General features: G+C 46.3%; 1 protein-coding gene across 4 annotated transcripts in view; it reads left to right on the top strand.

Moving 5' to 3' along the window:
* The window catches only part of CEP63 (centrosomal protein 63), a 379,989-nt gene that overhangs the window by 197,859 nt on the left and 166,115 nt on the right, over positions 1–16,015 (top strand). For all 4 annotated transcript variants that reach the window (XM_069213574.1, XM_069213577.1, XM_069213576.1 and 1 more), the window contains one exon: positions 13,887–14,033. In XM_069213574.1, coding sequence (XP_069069675.1) covers positions 13,887–14,033 — 147 coding nt within the window. The remainder of the gene's footprint in view (positions 1–13,886; positions 14,034–16,015) is intronic.

Raw genomic sequence — 16,015 nt, 5'->3', positions numbered from 1 at the left:
TAGGGCACACACTACACTTAAAAAGTGTCACCTTGGCTTTCTTGGATAACATCCCATTAGCTGATATCTGCATAACCACAACCTGGTCAAAATCATGCACATTACAAAGCACTGTTGTGTGAACATACTAGCCATAACTGGACTACGGTTGGCCAAACAAACTGCCTTAATGTTGTTATTAGATCAGCATCATCTCCCCTGTAGCCACCACTGGGAGAAAACTGCTTTACATTGGATACAAAGCTTTTGTGTCCACAGCCATTCATGCTATGAATGGCACATGTTACTTATGCAGTAAGCATCTCTTCATAGTGTGTAGTGCTGCATATCCACATTCTCCCTCTCTCCCACTCCCACTCTGTCAGTGATAATTATTACACAGTTTTTACCTGCTTACCATACACAGTGCATATTATTATATTCTTAAACTTCTCTCTCTGTTTTCACCTTTTACACAGTGAGAAAAGACTCCTCCCTTAGTGTAAGGGAGAAATTGCACAACATCCTGTGACTTGAAAATTCTTCAAAGAGAAACATGTAATGTTCGAGCCCAACCCTCGTGGCATGAATATGCCGCCAAGCATGTGAATCTACAGATCCACATTCTACTAACAGATGCGTAAGGGTAAACATGTTTCTTTTGTATCGTGCATATAAAAAAGTTACTTATCTTAAGTAATTTTCTTTTTGGTGGATACTCCTCCTGGTGCCAGACTGGAAACATAAAGTTGAAATACCTCTCCTGTGCAAGTAGCTGATACCACGACACAACTTCAGTACCTTCTCGGAATGTGATATCATGGAGCTGTGCAAGGCACCACCCGGCCCTCTGATGCTAGTTGTCGTTCTTTATTCCATACCCTTACAGATAAGCCTCCAGATATGTAGTGAACAAACTATTGTGTAACCTTATTATCATCATTGAAAGAATGCATCTCAGAACGGGGAGGCGAGTTGGTCCTTGAAGAATCTGCAAGCAGAAAGAGTATCTAACAGAAATATTGTTACCAAAAGTAAGGAACTGTTCTTCTGATGGATGCGTCTACCAGCAGATTCCTCATTTCCTGAATTAACACTCCTTCTCAGGATGTAGGTATGAGGAGACAAATAAAACAACTGTCTTGCAATAAAGACCTTGGAAAGTGGCTATTCCTTCCTTCAGCAGGCCTCAAAGTCAAGGCAGTAATTTCTGTTGAAGGGATGGATTGCAGTCTGTAGGCTGGTTTATAGTGGGTACCCTGTGGTACTTACACCCTATGCCAGGTCCAGTTATCCCTTATTAGTAGAATAGAGGTGTTTCTAGCAGCTTAGGCTGATAAAAGGTAGCTATGGCAAAGCAGCTTAGGCTGAACTACTATACCACTTATATCATATGCACAATATCATAAGAAAACATAATACTCAGAGTTAATACAAATAAAGGTACTTTATTTTTATGACAATATGCCAGAAGTATTTCAGTGAGTACCCTCAGTAAGAAGGTAAGTAATATACACAAGTTATATGTACACAAACCCAAAACAGGTAAGTAAGAGTCAGAAAAGTAATGCAAACAGTGTAGAATTACAATAGGTTGAAATAGGCAGACATAGGTCTAGGGGCAACACAAACCATATACTCCAAAAGTGTAATGCGAATCACGAGTGGACCCCAGACCTATGGGAGCTTGTAGAGGGTCACTGGGACTGTAAGAAAACAGTCAGGGTGTCCAAGATACCCCACCCCAAGACCCTGAAAAGTAGGAGTAAAGTACACCTACTACCCCAAAAGAGCACAGTCGTGATAGGGGGATTCTGCAAGAACAACAAACACCAGCAAGGCACTGAAGGTGGATTCCTGGACCTGAGGACCTGCAAAGCAAGGGGACCAAGTCCAAGAGTCGCGATAGTGTCCAGGGGGGGGGGGAAGCAGGCAGCACCCGCAGAAGTACCCGAACAGGCACTTAGCAGATTTGTCAATTGGAACTGGCTCAGAGTCACAAAGGAGGGTCCCACGACGCCGGAGGCCAACTCAGAGGGTTGAGCATTGCACGGACGGACGGAGTGCTGGGGACCCAGGCTAGGCTGTGCACGAAGGAAATCCTGGAAGAGTGCACAGGAGCTGGAGCAGCTGCAAATCACGCAGTACACAGGTTTGCAGTCTAGCCTGGGGAGGCAAGGACTTACCTCCACCAAACTTGGACTGATGGATCACTGGACCGTGGGAGTCACTTGGATAGAGTTCCTGTGTTCCAGGGACCACGCTCGTCAGGATGAGAGGGGAACCAGAGGAGTGGCGATGCAGTCTTTTGGTGCCTGCGTTAGCAGGGGAAAGATTCCGTCGACCTACGGGAGATTTCTTCTTGGCTTCCAGTGCAGGGTGATGGCAGGTGACCCCCAGAGCATGCACCACCAGGAAACAGTCGAGAAAGCCGGCAGGATGAGGCGCTACAGTGTTGCTGGTAGTCGTCTTGCTACTTTGTTGCGGTTTTGCAGGCGTCCTGGAGCAGTCAACAGTCGATCCTTGGTAGAAGTCGAAGAGGGAGATGCAGAGGAACTCTGGTGAGCTCTTGCATTCGTTATCTGAAGAATTCCCCAGAGGAGAGACCCTAAATAGCCAGAAAAGGAGATTTGGCTACCAAGAAAGGAGGATTGGCTACCAAGAAAGGTAAGAGCCTATCAGAGGGGGTCTCTGACGTCACCTGCTGGCACTTTCCACTCAGAGCAGTCCAGTGTGCCCCCAACACCTCTGTTTCCAAGATGGCAGAGGTCTGGGACACACTGGAGGAGCTCTGGGCACCTCCCCTGGGAGGTACTGGTCAGGGGAGTGGTCACTCCCCTTTCCTTTGTCCAGTTTCGCTCCAGAGCAGGGCTGGGGGATCCCTGAACCGGTGTAGACTGGCTTATGCACAGATGGGCAGCATCTGTGCCCATCAAAGCATTTCCAGAGGCTGGGGGAGGCTACTCCTCCCCAGCCCTTCACACCTATTTCCAAATGGAGAGGGTGTAACACTCTCTCTCAGAGGAAATCCTTTGTTCTGCCTTCCTGGGCCAGGGCTGCCTGGACCCCAGGAGGGCAGAAACCTGTCTGAGGGGTTGGCAGCAGCTGCAGTGGAAACCCCGGAAAGGCAGTTTGCCAGTACCCGGCTTCTGTGCTAGAGACCCGGAGGATCATGGAATTGTCACCCCAATACCAGAATGGTATTGGGGTGACAATTCCATGATCTTAGACATGTTACATGGCCATGTTCGGAGTTACCATTATGACGCTATACATAGGTAGTGACCTATCTATAGTGCACGCGTGTAATGGTGTCTCCGCACTCACAAAGTCCGGGGAATTTGCCCTGAATGATGTGGGGGCACCTTGGCTAGTGCCAGGGTGCCCACATACTAAGTAACTTGGCACCCAACCTTCACCAGGTGAAGGTTAGACATATAGGTGACTAATAAGTTACTTCTGTGCAGTGAAAAATGGCTGTGAAATAACGTGGACGTTATTTCACGCAGGCTGCAGTGGCAGGCCTGTATAAGAATTGTTTGAGCTCCCTATTGGTGGCAAAAGAAATGCTGCAGCCCGTAGGGATGTCCTGGAGCCCCAACACCCTGGGTACCTAAGTACCATATACAAGGGAATTATATGGGTGTACCAGTGTGCCAATGAGAATTGGTAAATTTAGTCACTAGCTTGCAGTGACAAAGTTAGAAAGCAGAGAGAGCATAAACACTGAGGTTCTGGTTAGCTGAGCCTCAGTGATACAGTTAGGCACCACACAGGGAACACATACAGGGCACATACTATGAGCACTGGGGTCCTGCCTAGCAGGATACCAGTGACACAAGGGCTAAAACAACATACATACAGTGAAAAATGTGGGTAACATGCCAGGCAAGATGGTACTTTCCTACACAGTCCTCTTCACAACCAGCCAGGCTGATGTCCAGGAAAAGAACATTTTTGAACATTGCTGATGATGGGCCTTCACATACAGAAATATCCTTTTATACTTTCAGGGGCTCTTCTTGGAAAGAGCATAACAGATTTTGATGCAGAGAACGATGCTGCAGAATATTGAACATTTCTGTGTTGCCTTGCCCTTCTAGGAATTCACTAGCCAATGACAGGCTGCTTAGCCAGACAATGCTGTTGAGTCTTGTCAGTATAGAAACTGAGAGCCCGGTGGGGGTCCGTACCTTGCAGCCTCTCTTCTTCTGCAGGATGCAGAAGCAGATAGAGCTATGGGAAGTTGATGGATTGGCCAACATTTAACAGGGAGGTCACTTTTGGAAGAAAGGAAGCCTTCTGGTAGATCACCAACTTTTTTGAGTAGAATGAGATGATGGGTGGATGCAACAACAAAGCCTGTAGCTCACCATCAAGCAGACATGATGACAATTAGAAATACAGACTTACAGTAAAAACGTCTTGAACAACTGTTTGCAAGCTTGAACGGAGAGCTCATCAGAAAAGTGAGCATAAATTAAGGTCCCACTGAGACATGCCAAATTGAGAAACTGTGCTTAGGGAGCAAGAGTCAATGCCTCCTTGAAATATAACACCATCTCTGAAACATGGGGATCATATTCCAGTTTCTATGCAGAGGAGGGGAAATTTAGAGAATGTGTCTCCAGCTCTGCCTCTGTGCAGAGTGAAGTGTTGTGCAGGCTGAAGATGTGATTTGTAGAAGTTGAAGGGAAACCTCAAGTTGGGTTCTGGAAATCGCCCCACACCAGATGTGGAGAGCCTTCTTTCATCAGCCAGTTGAGGTATGGAAATACATGAATACCCAACCTACGAAGATGTGCTGCAACCACAAACATTGCCATTATAAAGACTCATCAATATTCATGAGGTAGGTCGTAATTTGTGACCTATTGTGAATGGCTATAATCAGAGGGATGGTGGCCTGCTAGGCTCAGCAGACCACCATGTTTGTGAATGTTTTTAAATAAAGCAATCTTTTTTTCATAATGCAGCCCATTTTCCTTAAAGGAAAACGGGATGTGTTTAAAACAGAAAAATGAAAAGTTCTTTTAATTTTTTACGAGTAGGCAGTGCTCCCTGGGACCACTGCCTGCTCTTAAAAATGCTTTCACATGCATTCGCAAAGGGGAAGGGGTCCCTTGGGGACACCTTCCCGTTTGCAAATGGGTTACCACCTGCTTGAAGTAGGTGGTAAAATGCAAAGGTTTTGTTGCTGCATTTGGGTCACTAAACATTCCTACCTATCGCTGCAATATCGGCATTAGGAAGGGATGCCCTTGACACGCCCCTTCCTAATACCGAATCAGTATGTAGTCACAACTCCAATTTGCGATTCGATAACAAGTTACCGAATCGCAAATTGGAATTCATACATACCAAAATGTATGTTTGCTATCGCAAAAATGCATGATGCATCTGGCCCCAAATGTTTACGTGAGGCAGGGTATTAAGGAACATTGGTATATCTGTGGACGCAAATTACTGCAAGATCCTCTATGAAGGCAGGGCATGTTGGTAACTGCACCCACTTTTTTCCTGATAATTGAGCCAGGATTAAACAGGGCCCAGTGGAATCTCCAGGCAATTACGTCCTGTTAGCCATCTTGGCTGCTACCTGTAGCATTTTAAGGTCATTCATACTTGCGAGTCTTCGCATTTGTATATGTTTCAGAAGTTGAAAGCTAGGCAAATAAAATATGAAGCAAATAATTTCTAGATGGTTGTCCTTAACATGAAGTACATTTACAGGACATTTCTGCCTAAAGGCTTTTGTGGTCATACTAAAAGATGTCAACTGCCGAGCTCTGTTTTCCTGAGAGCAGTCCAGACTCAGACAATCTTTCAGTTGTCTATTTCATCTACTATCTTGAAGCATAGACTTGAATGCAGTTCCAGTTTCTCAGAACAGTTTGTGCACTTTCCTACTGTAAGTTTCACGTAAAGGATGTCATCATCAGACTTCCATCATAGATTCCTTTGTAGCTATCCTTGTTAGGAATCTGTGTGAGCTGATATCCATTAGAGGAATATATTACTTATTTCTGTTAAATATTTTTCAAACAGCTACAGTAGCTCCCACAAATTCTATATCACTTTCCTGTCTTCCCTCTGTGTTCTTAGCTTCTGATTGGGGTATAAGAAAAACTGGAAGAGCTAATGATGTAGTGCCTTTTACATAGCTGCAGCATTGCTTCCAGTGAAGCATCAATACTCCAGGCCTTCTCGATGCTGAAAAGGTTTCCGGATCCAGTGTGGCACTTGAGATCTTGGTTTTTATAAGGAATTTGCAGGTGCTATTGCATCCATCAGAAAAAATGCTACCAAATAGCTTGTTATTCAGAAGCTGTTACTGCAGGCTCTGTTGGTGATATGATAGTATTTAAAAATTCACCATAAGGTGGGTTATTTCATTCCAAAATGTGATATCACAATATCTGGTAAGGAACAGCACTAACAGCAGAAACTCCTGGGTAAACTAGGAGGGTTATCAGCTATTGATAAAACCCCACTATAAAACAATAAACTCCCCAGCAGTGATATACAAATCTGACAGAGACTTCTAGTTGCAGATTCCTTACCTTAGAATTTTCCCCCAGGCATCAGACTGGATCCGAAGGTTTTTTTCTTTGAGCAATACCCTTGCGCGTCGGTTGACTCCGCTGGTGTCGTTGGTGACGTATTCACCGTGATGACGTCAGGAGTAGTACATAGACGCTGCCTCAGTGGAGTGAAGTCAGTTCTTTTCTTTCTGCGTCACGTGCTGATCCGAAGAGATGTACCTCTGATCACTTTTTGACCAACTTCGACTCTTTTGTTGACTTCTTGGTGAGTTTTAGGTGCATCAAGGGATGTCCCCGAAGACCGGTTTCAAACCGTGCGAGGACTGTCATTGTGTCTGTTTGTGGTGCCTGGAGCGCGACCACGCCCCAAAGTCGTGCTCCGAGTGCCGGGCCATGCACCCGAAGGCTTTGAGGGAGTGGTCTCTCAAGCTTATGGCGGCCCGGCGCTCAACTCCGCGTAGGTCCCAGTCTTGCTCGATGGGAAGGTCTCGAGACCGGTCGCAGAGCCACCACCACTCTTCTTCTTTGAAGTCTTCGGGTCAAGGTAAGAAGAAGAAGTCATCGAAGAGATCCCATGTCGACCCTCCCGACGCTGGTGGTTCCCACCATCGACGTCAACCTGATCCTGCTCCCCGACGACTCAGAGTCTGACCAGCTTTGGCCGAAGCCATCTCCTTCTTCAATTGGGCTTATTCACCCCATTGTGGAATCTGACCTTTTTTCTTATGGTACGAATTTGGGGAAGGATTGGAGGGGTCCCTGGACCCTTATGAATACCAGGATGACCCTAACTTGGACTGGGCATAGGAGTTAGGCGACACCAGTGGTCTGGATACCTCTCCAGATGCTGGCATGCTGTCTGCTCCTACTGCGGCTACGGCGGAGGGAGCAATTTATTCCATGGTGGTTAGTAGGGTGGCTGAGGTCCTCTGCCTTGAGCTGCCTACTGTTCAGGTGAGGTCGAATCTCCTGACTGAGGTGCTTCAACCAGGGACTTCCACATCTGAGCCTCTTCTTCCATTCAATGAAGCCCTCACCGATGTCCTTTTGGGTACTTGGTCCAGACCCAACACAGGGGCTCCTGTGAACAGGATTATCGCACACTGCCATCAGCCCGCCCCAAACGACCCTAAATTCCTGTCCCAACACCCCACGCCTGAGAGCCTTGTCATCCAGGCATCCTCATCCTCGGGCGCATTCCCTTCCGCACCTCCGGAAAGGGAATCGAAAAGGCTGGAGCAATTTAGGAAGAAGATGTTTTCTTCCTCTAGTCTTGCGCTGTGGTCAGTGAACACCGCATGCCTTTTGGGCTGCTATACCCACTCTCAGTGGGATACTGTCATGCAAGTTCTGCCACCGATACCGTAGGAGGCCCATGCTATCGTCTCCCAAGCTGTCACCGATGGGAGAGATGCGGCAAAGTTCACTATCGGATGTGGGCTGGACATGACGACTCTCTAGGTAGATCGGTTGCGACGACAGTGGCCTTGAAGTCCCACGCTTGGTTAGGTACATCTGGTTTCTCCAACAGACTTTTATGGACATGCCCTTTGATGGCTCCTGTCTCTTTGGAGACAAGGCAGACTCGGCTTTGGAGAATTCAAGGATTCACGGGCTATGGCTCAGTCCCTCAGCCTTTCTACTGCCCCTCATCCCCAACAGTCTGCCTTTCGCCCCTTTCGCAGCCACAGAAGGGGCTCCCTGTAACGTCTATTTCACAGCCACCCTTCCACTCACGCTGTTCAGCCGCTGCGTGGCCGGGGATGCGGAATTCCACATGGTCGTGGGACAGGAAACCAGAAGTCTGCCCAGTCCACCCCTACACCTTCTGCAGCCTCTAGATCCTCCTAGTCCGTCCCTTCACTCAGGTCCAGTTGGCGGCAGGATTCACCATCACCTGCCCCACTGGGAATCCATCACTATGGATAGGTGGGTTTTGCAGATGGTTCGAAGGGGCTACTCCCTCCCCTTTGAATCTGCCCCACCAGCCATGCCTCCATCACTCAGCCATATTCTGGTGGATCATTAGGCTTTTCTACGCCAGAAAGTTGCGGCTCTCTTGGCCAAGGGAGCCATAGAGAGGGTCCCTGCGCCAGAAGTAGGTCGTGGTTGTTATTCCCGCTACTTTCTGGTGCCCAAAAAAGAGAAGGGCTTACGTCCTATCCTAGACATTCGGGACTTCAAGCTCTCCCTCAAGAAGGATGAATTCAAAATGCTCACCCTGGCTCAGGTCCTATCTGCCTTGGGCCCACAAGACTGGATGGTAGCGTTGGACTTGCAGGACACTTATTTCCATATTCCCATCCTGCCTATCCACAGACGTTACCTACGATTCGTGGTAGGTCACGAGCACTTTCAATTTACTGTGCTGCTCCCCTTTGGCCTTACCAGTGCCCCTCGGGTGTCCACGAAAGTGATGACGGTGGTTGCAGCTCATCTGCGCAGGTTGGGGGTTTCATTCTTCCCCTAACGCAACAACTGGCTGTTGAAGGCAGACTCACCTCTAAAAGCAGTCTCCCACCTTCAGACTACGGCAAACCTTCTGTACACACACTGGGGTTCATTATAAAGTGCTGAAGTCACACCTGACTCCCTCTCAGGTGCTCCCTTTTCATCAGAGCTGTTCTGGACACAGTGCAGTTTCTGGCCTATCCTCCTGAAAAGCGAGTCCAGGATATTCAGGATATGATTCCGATCTTTCAGCCTCTGTCTTGGGTTTCGGTGAGACTGACTCTGAGGGGCCTCATGGCCTCCTGCATCCTGCTTGTGACACATGCCAGATTGCATATGCGGGCTCGACAGTGGGCCTTAAGGTTCCAGTGGGCGCAGCATCAGGGAAATCTCTCTGACATTGGCCAGATCTCGGAGGGAACTGCAAAGTACCTGCAGTGGTGGCTTTCGAATCCTCATTGAGTCAACGGCAGATTCCTCTCACTTCCCCAACCAGATCTATCCATAGTGACGGACGCATCACTTCTGGGATGGGGTGGCCACATGGGAGAGGCAGAGATCAGAGGCCTCTGGTCTCTGGCGGAGTCTGGGCTCCTTATCAGTCTTCTGGAGCTCCAGCCAATCAGGCTTGTGTTGAAAGCATTTCTTCCCTCTCTCAAAGGGTAAGTAGTGCAAGAGTTCACAGGCAACACTACTGCCATGTGTTACTGCAACAAACAGGGCGGAGTAGGGTCCTGGACCCTTTGTCAGGAGGCACTGCACCTCTGGACAAGGCTGGCACATCAGGACATTACCCTGGTGGTTCAACATCTGGCAGGCTCTCTGAACGCCAGAGCAGACAAACTCAGCCGTCGATGCATAGCTGATCATGAATGGCGCCTCCAACTGGAGGTGGTGCAAGGTCTCTTTCAGCAGTGGGGAGAGCCTTGGTTAGATCTGTTCGCCTTTGCAGAGAATGCATAATGTCAGCTGTTTTGCTCGTTGGCGTTTCCAAGGCAGCACTTGCTCGGAGACGCTGTGAACTCTGATCTCCTTTACGCCTATCTCACTTCCGCCCAGAGTTCTCAAGAAGATCAGGAACGACCGGGCTCAAGTAACCTTGGTGGCTCCGGACTGGGCACGTAGAGTATGGTATCCAGAGTTATTGAGCATGGTCACCAATCCTCCACTCAGACTGCCTCTTCGGGAGGATCTTCTGTTGCAGCAGCAGGGGACTGTTCTCCACCCAAGCCTGTCCAATCTCTGCCTTCATGCATGGAGATTGAGTGGCGACAGTTGATGGCTTTTGACCTTCCACCCAAAGTCTGTGATGTTATCTTGGCAGTTGGGCGTACCCCACCAAACGTTATATGCCTGTTGTTGGCACAAATATGTGGCATGGTGTACCAACAAATCTGTGGATTCCCTCTCTGCTCCTCCTTCTGAGGTTCTTTTGTTCATTCTCTCTTTAGTCCAGCAGGGCTCTGCTTTGGGCACCCTTAAAGGTAATTTATCGGCTATTTCAGCCTTTCTTAGGTTGCTTGATCAGCCTTCCCTCTTTAAGTCTCCTATTGTTAGTCGATTCCATAAGGGTCTCACCCATTTGTTTCCTCCCACTCCATTTATCATGCCTCAGTGGGTCCTCAATCTTGTGCTTAAATTTCTTAATTTGTACTCCCTTTGGGCCTATGCACAATTGTCCCTTACGGCTCCTCACTTTCAAGACTGTTTTTGTTGTTGCCATCACTTCTGCTCGCAGAGTGAGTGAGCTTCAAGCTCTTTCTTCTAAGCCCCCATACTTGTCTGTGCAACCTGACAAAGTGGTGTTACGCACTAAGGCTTCCTTCCTTCCCAAAGTGTTACACATTTTCATGTAGGGCAGTCCATCACCTTGCCTACTTTTTACGCACCTCCACATCCTTCTTGTGAGGAGGAGAGACTCCACCTTCTGGAGCCAAGAAAAGCATTGGTGTTCTATCTCAATCGTACTAAAGATTTCGGGGTGGACGATCAACTCTTTGGTGGATATGTGGATGCGAAGAAAGGGAAGGCGGTGCAAAAACGTACCATCTCTTGATGGGTACTTCTTTGCATCAAGATGTGCTACGCTTTGGCTAAGAATCAACCCCCTGAGGGCTTCCACGCTCATTCTGCCAGAGCAACCGCTGCTTCCACAGCATTAGCATGCGAGATTCCTGTCCTGGATATCTACCAGGCAGCGTCGTGGGCATCCTTGCTCACGTTTACTAAACATTACTGCCTTGACAGTCAGGTCTGTCGGGACGGCTGCTTTGGTCGTTCGGTCCTGCAGGACTTTCTAGTAATGTCTTGGTTTGCACCCCACTTCCGAAGATGGCATTGCTTGGGTTTCTATTCTAAGGTAAGTAATTTGCAACTAGAAGTCTCTATCAATGTACAAGTTACTTACCTTTGGAAATGATATATCTAGTAGAAACATATTCCAGTTACAGATTCCTTACCGTCCCGCTCATACTCCCCGCTTGTGAACTGATTTCTAGGGACAGGGCTTCCCCATTCAGGGATTTAGCTCTTGCACACCAATTTCAGTGTTCTTTGCGGCTCTGCGCTTTGGCGTGGAAAGTCGTGAAAAGAAACTGACGTCACTGCACTGAGGCAGTGCCTATTTACTACTCCTAACGTCATCACAGCGACTACGATGCCCGCGGAGTCGACTGACACTACCTACTGGTGCGCAAGAGTATTGCTCGAAGAAAAAATCTCCGGATCCAGTCTGGCCCTGGGGTAAAAGTCTAAAGTAAGGACTCTGCAACTAGAATATGTCTCTACCAGATATATCATTACCGAAGGTAAGTAACTTGTACATCATGCACATGGAAACTGCAATATTGGCATCTGTACCTCATCTTTAAATTGTAGCTACTGCTAACTGCCTACTTTGTGGAAGGTTGTATTTGTGCTATCATATTTACTTAACAATGTACTAAACATGCAAAGTCAAAGCACAGTTTTTCTGGTATCCACCTTTAGAAAACATAGGTACTAGCCAATATGTCTTTTGACAGTACTATTAACCAATCCTTGATAAATAGTGGAACTTGTTGTTTCCATGCTACCTTCTGAAATCAAATTATTTATGCCAGACATTAAAAGTGTAAGCTCTTAGCCCCCAGTGACATACTTGTCTTTGAAGCTAACATTACAAAAAGGAAATTCATTGATAGGCTTGGATATACAGATATTAGTAATCAGGATTCTGGTGACCAAAGGCTTGTTTTTCTAGCTACACAGCCAACATTAGAGCAAGGAGCTTTAATTATGATGACTTGTGTAGCCTGCAGCTAATAATTAAAATTAATAGCTCCTCACCCAAACTCAGAACTAAAGTAAATAAGTTCATTGTATGATTATTTAAAATCTTTATAATGCCATCAAACGGCCCCCATACAATATCAATATTAGAGACAAATTTAAAACACAGGTTAAAAAGAAACAATAAAATCACTCTAAGCTCCAGAAAAGGTAACCTGACCCAATTCCAAGTCCCACGCATTATAGGTCAAATAAGATGCAGAAACACTGCATAGGATTGTTAATTGCACCTATGTACATTAAAAATGCGGTGGTTACCTGCTAGTAATATGCATTACTGGACATTGAAAGCATATGTGACGTAGCCATACAGACAAGGTAAAAGGCAATCAAAATAACCAAAGTGCAATTGCAAATACCCACCATGAGAAAGATATGCAACTTGAAACAAACATCTCAGGGAGTCTAACACACATGAAAAATAGCCATTCTGGTGGGGTTAGAGAACAAGCCTGATTTTCAAAGTGCAAGTTTGTAATATACAGACCCACCAGGACAGAAGAAGGGAGAAGAGCAACTTAGAAGTAGCGCATATAGTATGCACTCTCCAGGCTAAAGAGGCAGTATAGGAGACAATGCATCATGGTGGTTTGAAAGACATCAAGCATAGCCCATAAAAGGGAGAGCAGGCGTAATCTTCAAAGTGCACAGTGCCGAGCTGTCTAGGCGTGCCTGATTTTCAAAGTGCAAACTCAGAACTTTACCTGGAGCCCAGCACATATTACCCCATATCTGTCCCCTCCGCAGTCAGAACATATGAGCTCCACATACTGTGAATTATGCAGCCTTACAGATTCTGACTATATTCTCTACAATCAGTGAGATACCTAGCTTCAGAGTTGTGCGTCAGTAAAGAAATTAATTATTTTTAATGATACAAGGTAAGAATGTAATAATATACCTTTTTCTACAGCTGACAGTATTCAACAGTAGTCTAGTATCCAGTGATGTACCTAACATAAGAGATTAGTATCTTTACATTGATTCCTCACCAAACAGCTCATATTGCATATGGAAAGCAAAGGATATAATAATCTCTAACCCTCATTCACTGTCTAGAAGTAACCGCATGAAAACTCGCCTTAAAAATGTTTATCTCATTAGTGCACTCTGGAGACGTCTCCCACTGTACCTGACATCTGATACCAATATCTGTTGCAAATTCCCTTTCTGTAAGCTGCCTTCTACCAATCACAATTATCACTCTGACATTAAACCAGCTTTTTAATGGTGGTACTTCTCAATACAAATTTCACTCATCCTTTTCACTTTGAACATCTCTGTACCACACAACACAAGTCTGTCATTTATGTACATCTTACTGTTGTGACAATGTATATGCTTGAGCAGTTGCACTTTGGATAGCTTTCCTTTGGACCCGGTCCACTTTTTCTTAAAAGTATTATTATTATAGATAAAAATATTACCTAGATGTTCTTGTGACTTACTGATCAAATGAAGTGCATCTCTACCTTTGTATTATGAATTTCTACTGGTTTAAGTGCCATGTCATAGATGAATTGCTCTTTCAAGCTGTCTTGTCCTTTTCATGTGACTGACACCATATTGCCTCCACCACAGGTCACTGGAAGAATGTTTGCGGGAGAATCATATCTCAAACAGTATGTCTGATGGTCATGCAGAGCTTGAGAAAGTTGTCTCTCAGCTAGAGCTAAGCCGCAGGACAGAGCAGACCCTGCGTGCAGAGGTGACCCGATTGGACGGCAGGTAACTATTTTATGCATAGTCATACTCTGTTACATTCTTCACTATTACAGTAATGCTATATAAGTTTGTAATGGAGTATGCCACATGTTATGGAGCAAGTTACACCTAATAACCTTAGGGTGGTCATCCCCTAACATTTTGTCTGCCTCCCTCCATTTTTCTGACCATGTATTTGCTTATTTGAGGACTCTGCACACTTTACCACTGCTGACCAATGCTAAAGGGCATGTGCTCTCTTCCCTACATATGATAACATTGGTTCCTACCCAATTGGCATATTTAATTTACCTGTAAGTCCCCAGTGAAGTGCGCTACATGTGCCCAAGGACTGCAAATTAACTAGTACTAGTGGGCCTGAAGCACTGATTGTGCCACCCACATAAGTAGTCCCTTAACCATGTCTCAAACCTGCCATTGCTAGGCCTGTGTTTGCGGTTTCACTGCCTCTTTGACTTGGCATTTAAAACTACTTGCCAAGACTTAAACTCCCCTTTTTCTACCTCTGAGTTAGGCCTTAGGTAACCAATAGGGTAGGGTGCTATGCAGGCAAAAGGCAGGACATGTACTTACGTGTTTTACGTAACCCTGGTAGTGAAAAACTCATAAATTCATTTTCCACTACTGTGAGGCCTGCTTCTCTCATAGAATAGCATCAGAACTACCCTCATAAACTTTTACGTGGCAGATTCTGATCTGGAAGCAGTAGCCCTGTCATGTTTAGTATTGCTAGAATGTTAATAGAAAATCCTGCTTATTGGTTAAGTTGGATTTAATATTACTGTTTTAGAAATGCCACTTTTAGAAGGTAGGCATTTCCCTTTGCTTACTGCCATCTGTGCCTTACAGTGTGTCTCCAATCCATGTCTGGTCTCTGCTGGTTGACATCTCCCCTTGCACATTCCACCCAGTCAGCCATAAATACAGGACACTCAGTTCCATCTGCATTCATCTGCACACATACATTCAACTGCATTCATCTGCCCCTCGTCTCCCTGCGCAGGAAGGGTGGAGGGGCTCTCTCTTATATTTCAAAGGCCAGTGGCCTACCCTCACACAAAGGACTGATAACCCCCCCAGAGGGATCCTGGGAGACAGGACGGGGCTGAAAGGAGAACTTGTGCACTTCAAAACCACTCTTTGAAGTTTCCCCGACTTCAAAGGCATTTTTGAGTATATAAACCGGGTTTCTGACCCCACCAAATTAGACAGTTCTGGATCTACACCTGCAGTCTGTCAGAGGAACTGCCTGGCTGCCCCAATGACTCATCTGGACTCCCTTGCTAAGAAGTACTGCTGCACTGCTTGTTGCCCTGCTGGCCTCTGACTTTGCTGTAAGGCCCTAGCCTTCCCCAAAATTGCTCCCCAAGGGCTTGGATTGAGCTAGCCGTCTGTTCTGAAGTCTCAGGGACAGCAAAGACTTCATCTACTGGCTTTTAGTTAGTTTTCCGACTTCAGCGACACCGGAATGACATAAGCGATGTCAGCACCGACATCGCAGTCTGCTCCAGCTCCATGGACATCGCTGCGTGCAGTGACTGCGGCCTGCAACACAAGTCCGACGTTGCCGCTACACGGCTGACATCACGCATTCATTACGACACTGTGAAGTCGACACATAACGTCTTGACAGACTGGATCTTCATTGGATTTTCATTATTTCAACCTTATTTTATTCAGATGAATATTATCTATTTTTCTAAATCTGTGTGGTGTATTTTTGTGGTGTTTTCACTGTGTTACTGTATGCATTATTGCACAAATACTTTACACATTGCCTTCCAAGTTAAGCCTGCATGCTCTGTGTCAAGCTACTCGAGGGTGAGCACAGGATAATTTGGGTTGTGTTGTGACTTACCCTGACTAGAACTGTGGTCCCTACTTGGACAAGGGTGTATCTAGAGACCCCCATTTCTAACACTGCATGAATGGGAATCAGAAGAACAGAAGAGATCCTGCAATGAGACCATGCATACGTCGCTGTT

This window comes from Pleurodeles waltl, chromosome 11 (assembly GCF_031143425.1).
Source record: "Pleurodeles waltl isolate 20211129_DDA chromosome 11, aPleWal1.hap1.20221129, whole genome shotgun sequence".
Lineage (NCBI taxonomy): Eukaryota > Metazoa > Chordata > Amphibia > Caudata > Salamandridae > Pleurodeles > Pleurodeles waltl.
The sequence above is the reverse complement of the archived record's forward strand: the minus strand, read 5'-3'. Positions and strand labels throughout refer to the sequence as shown.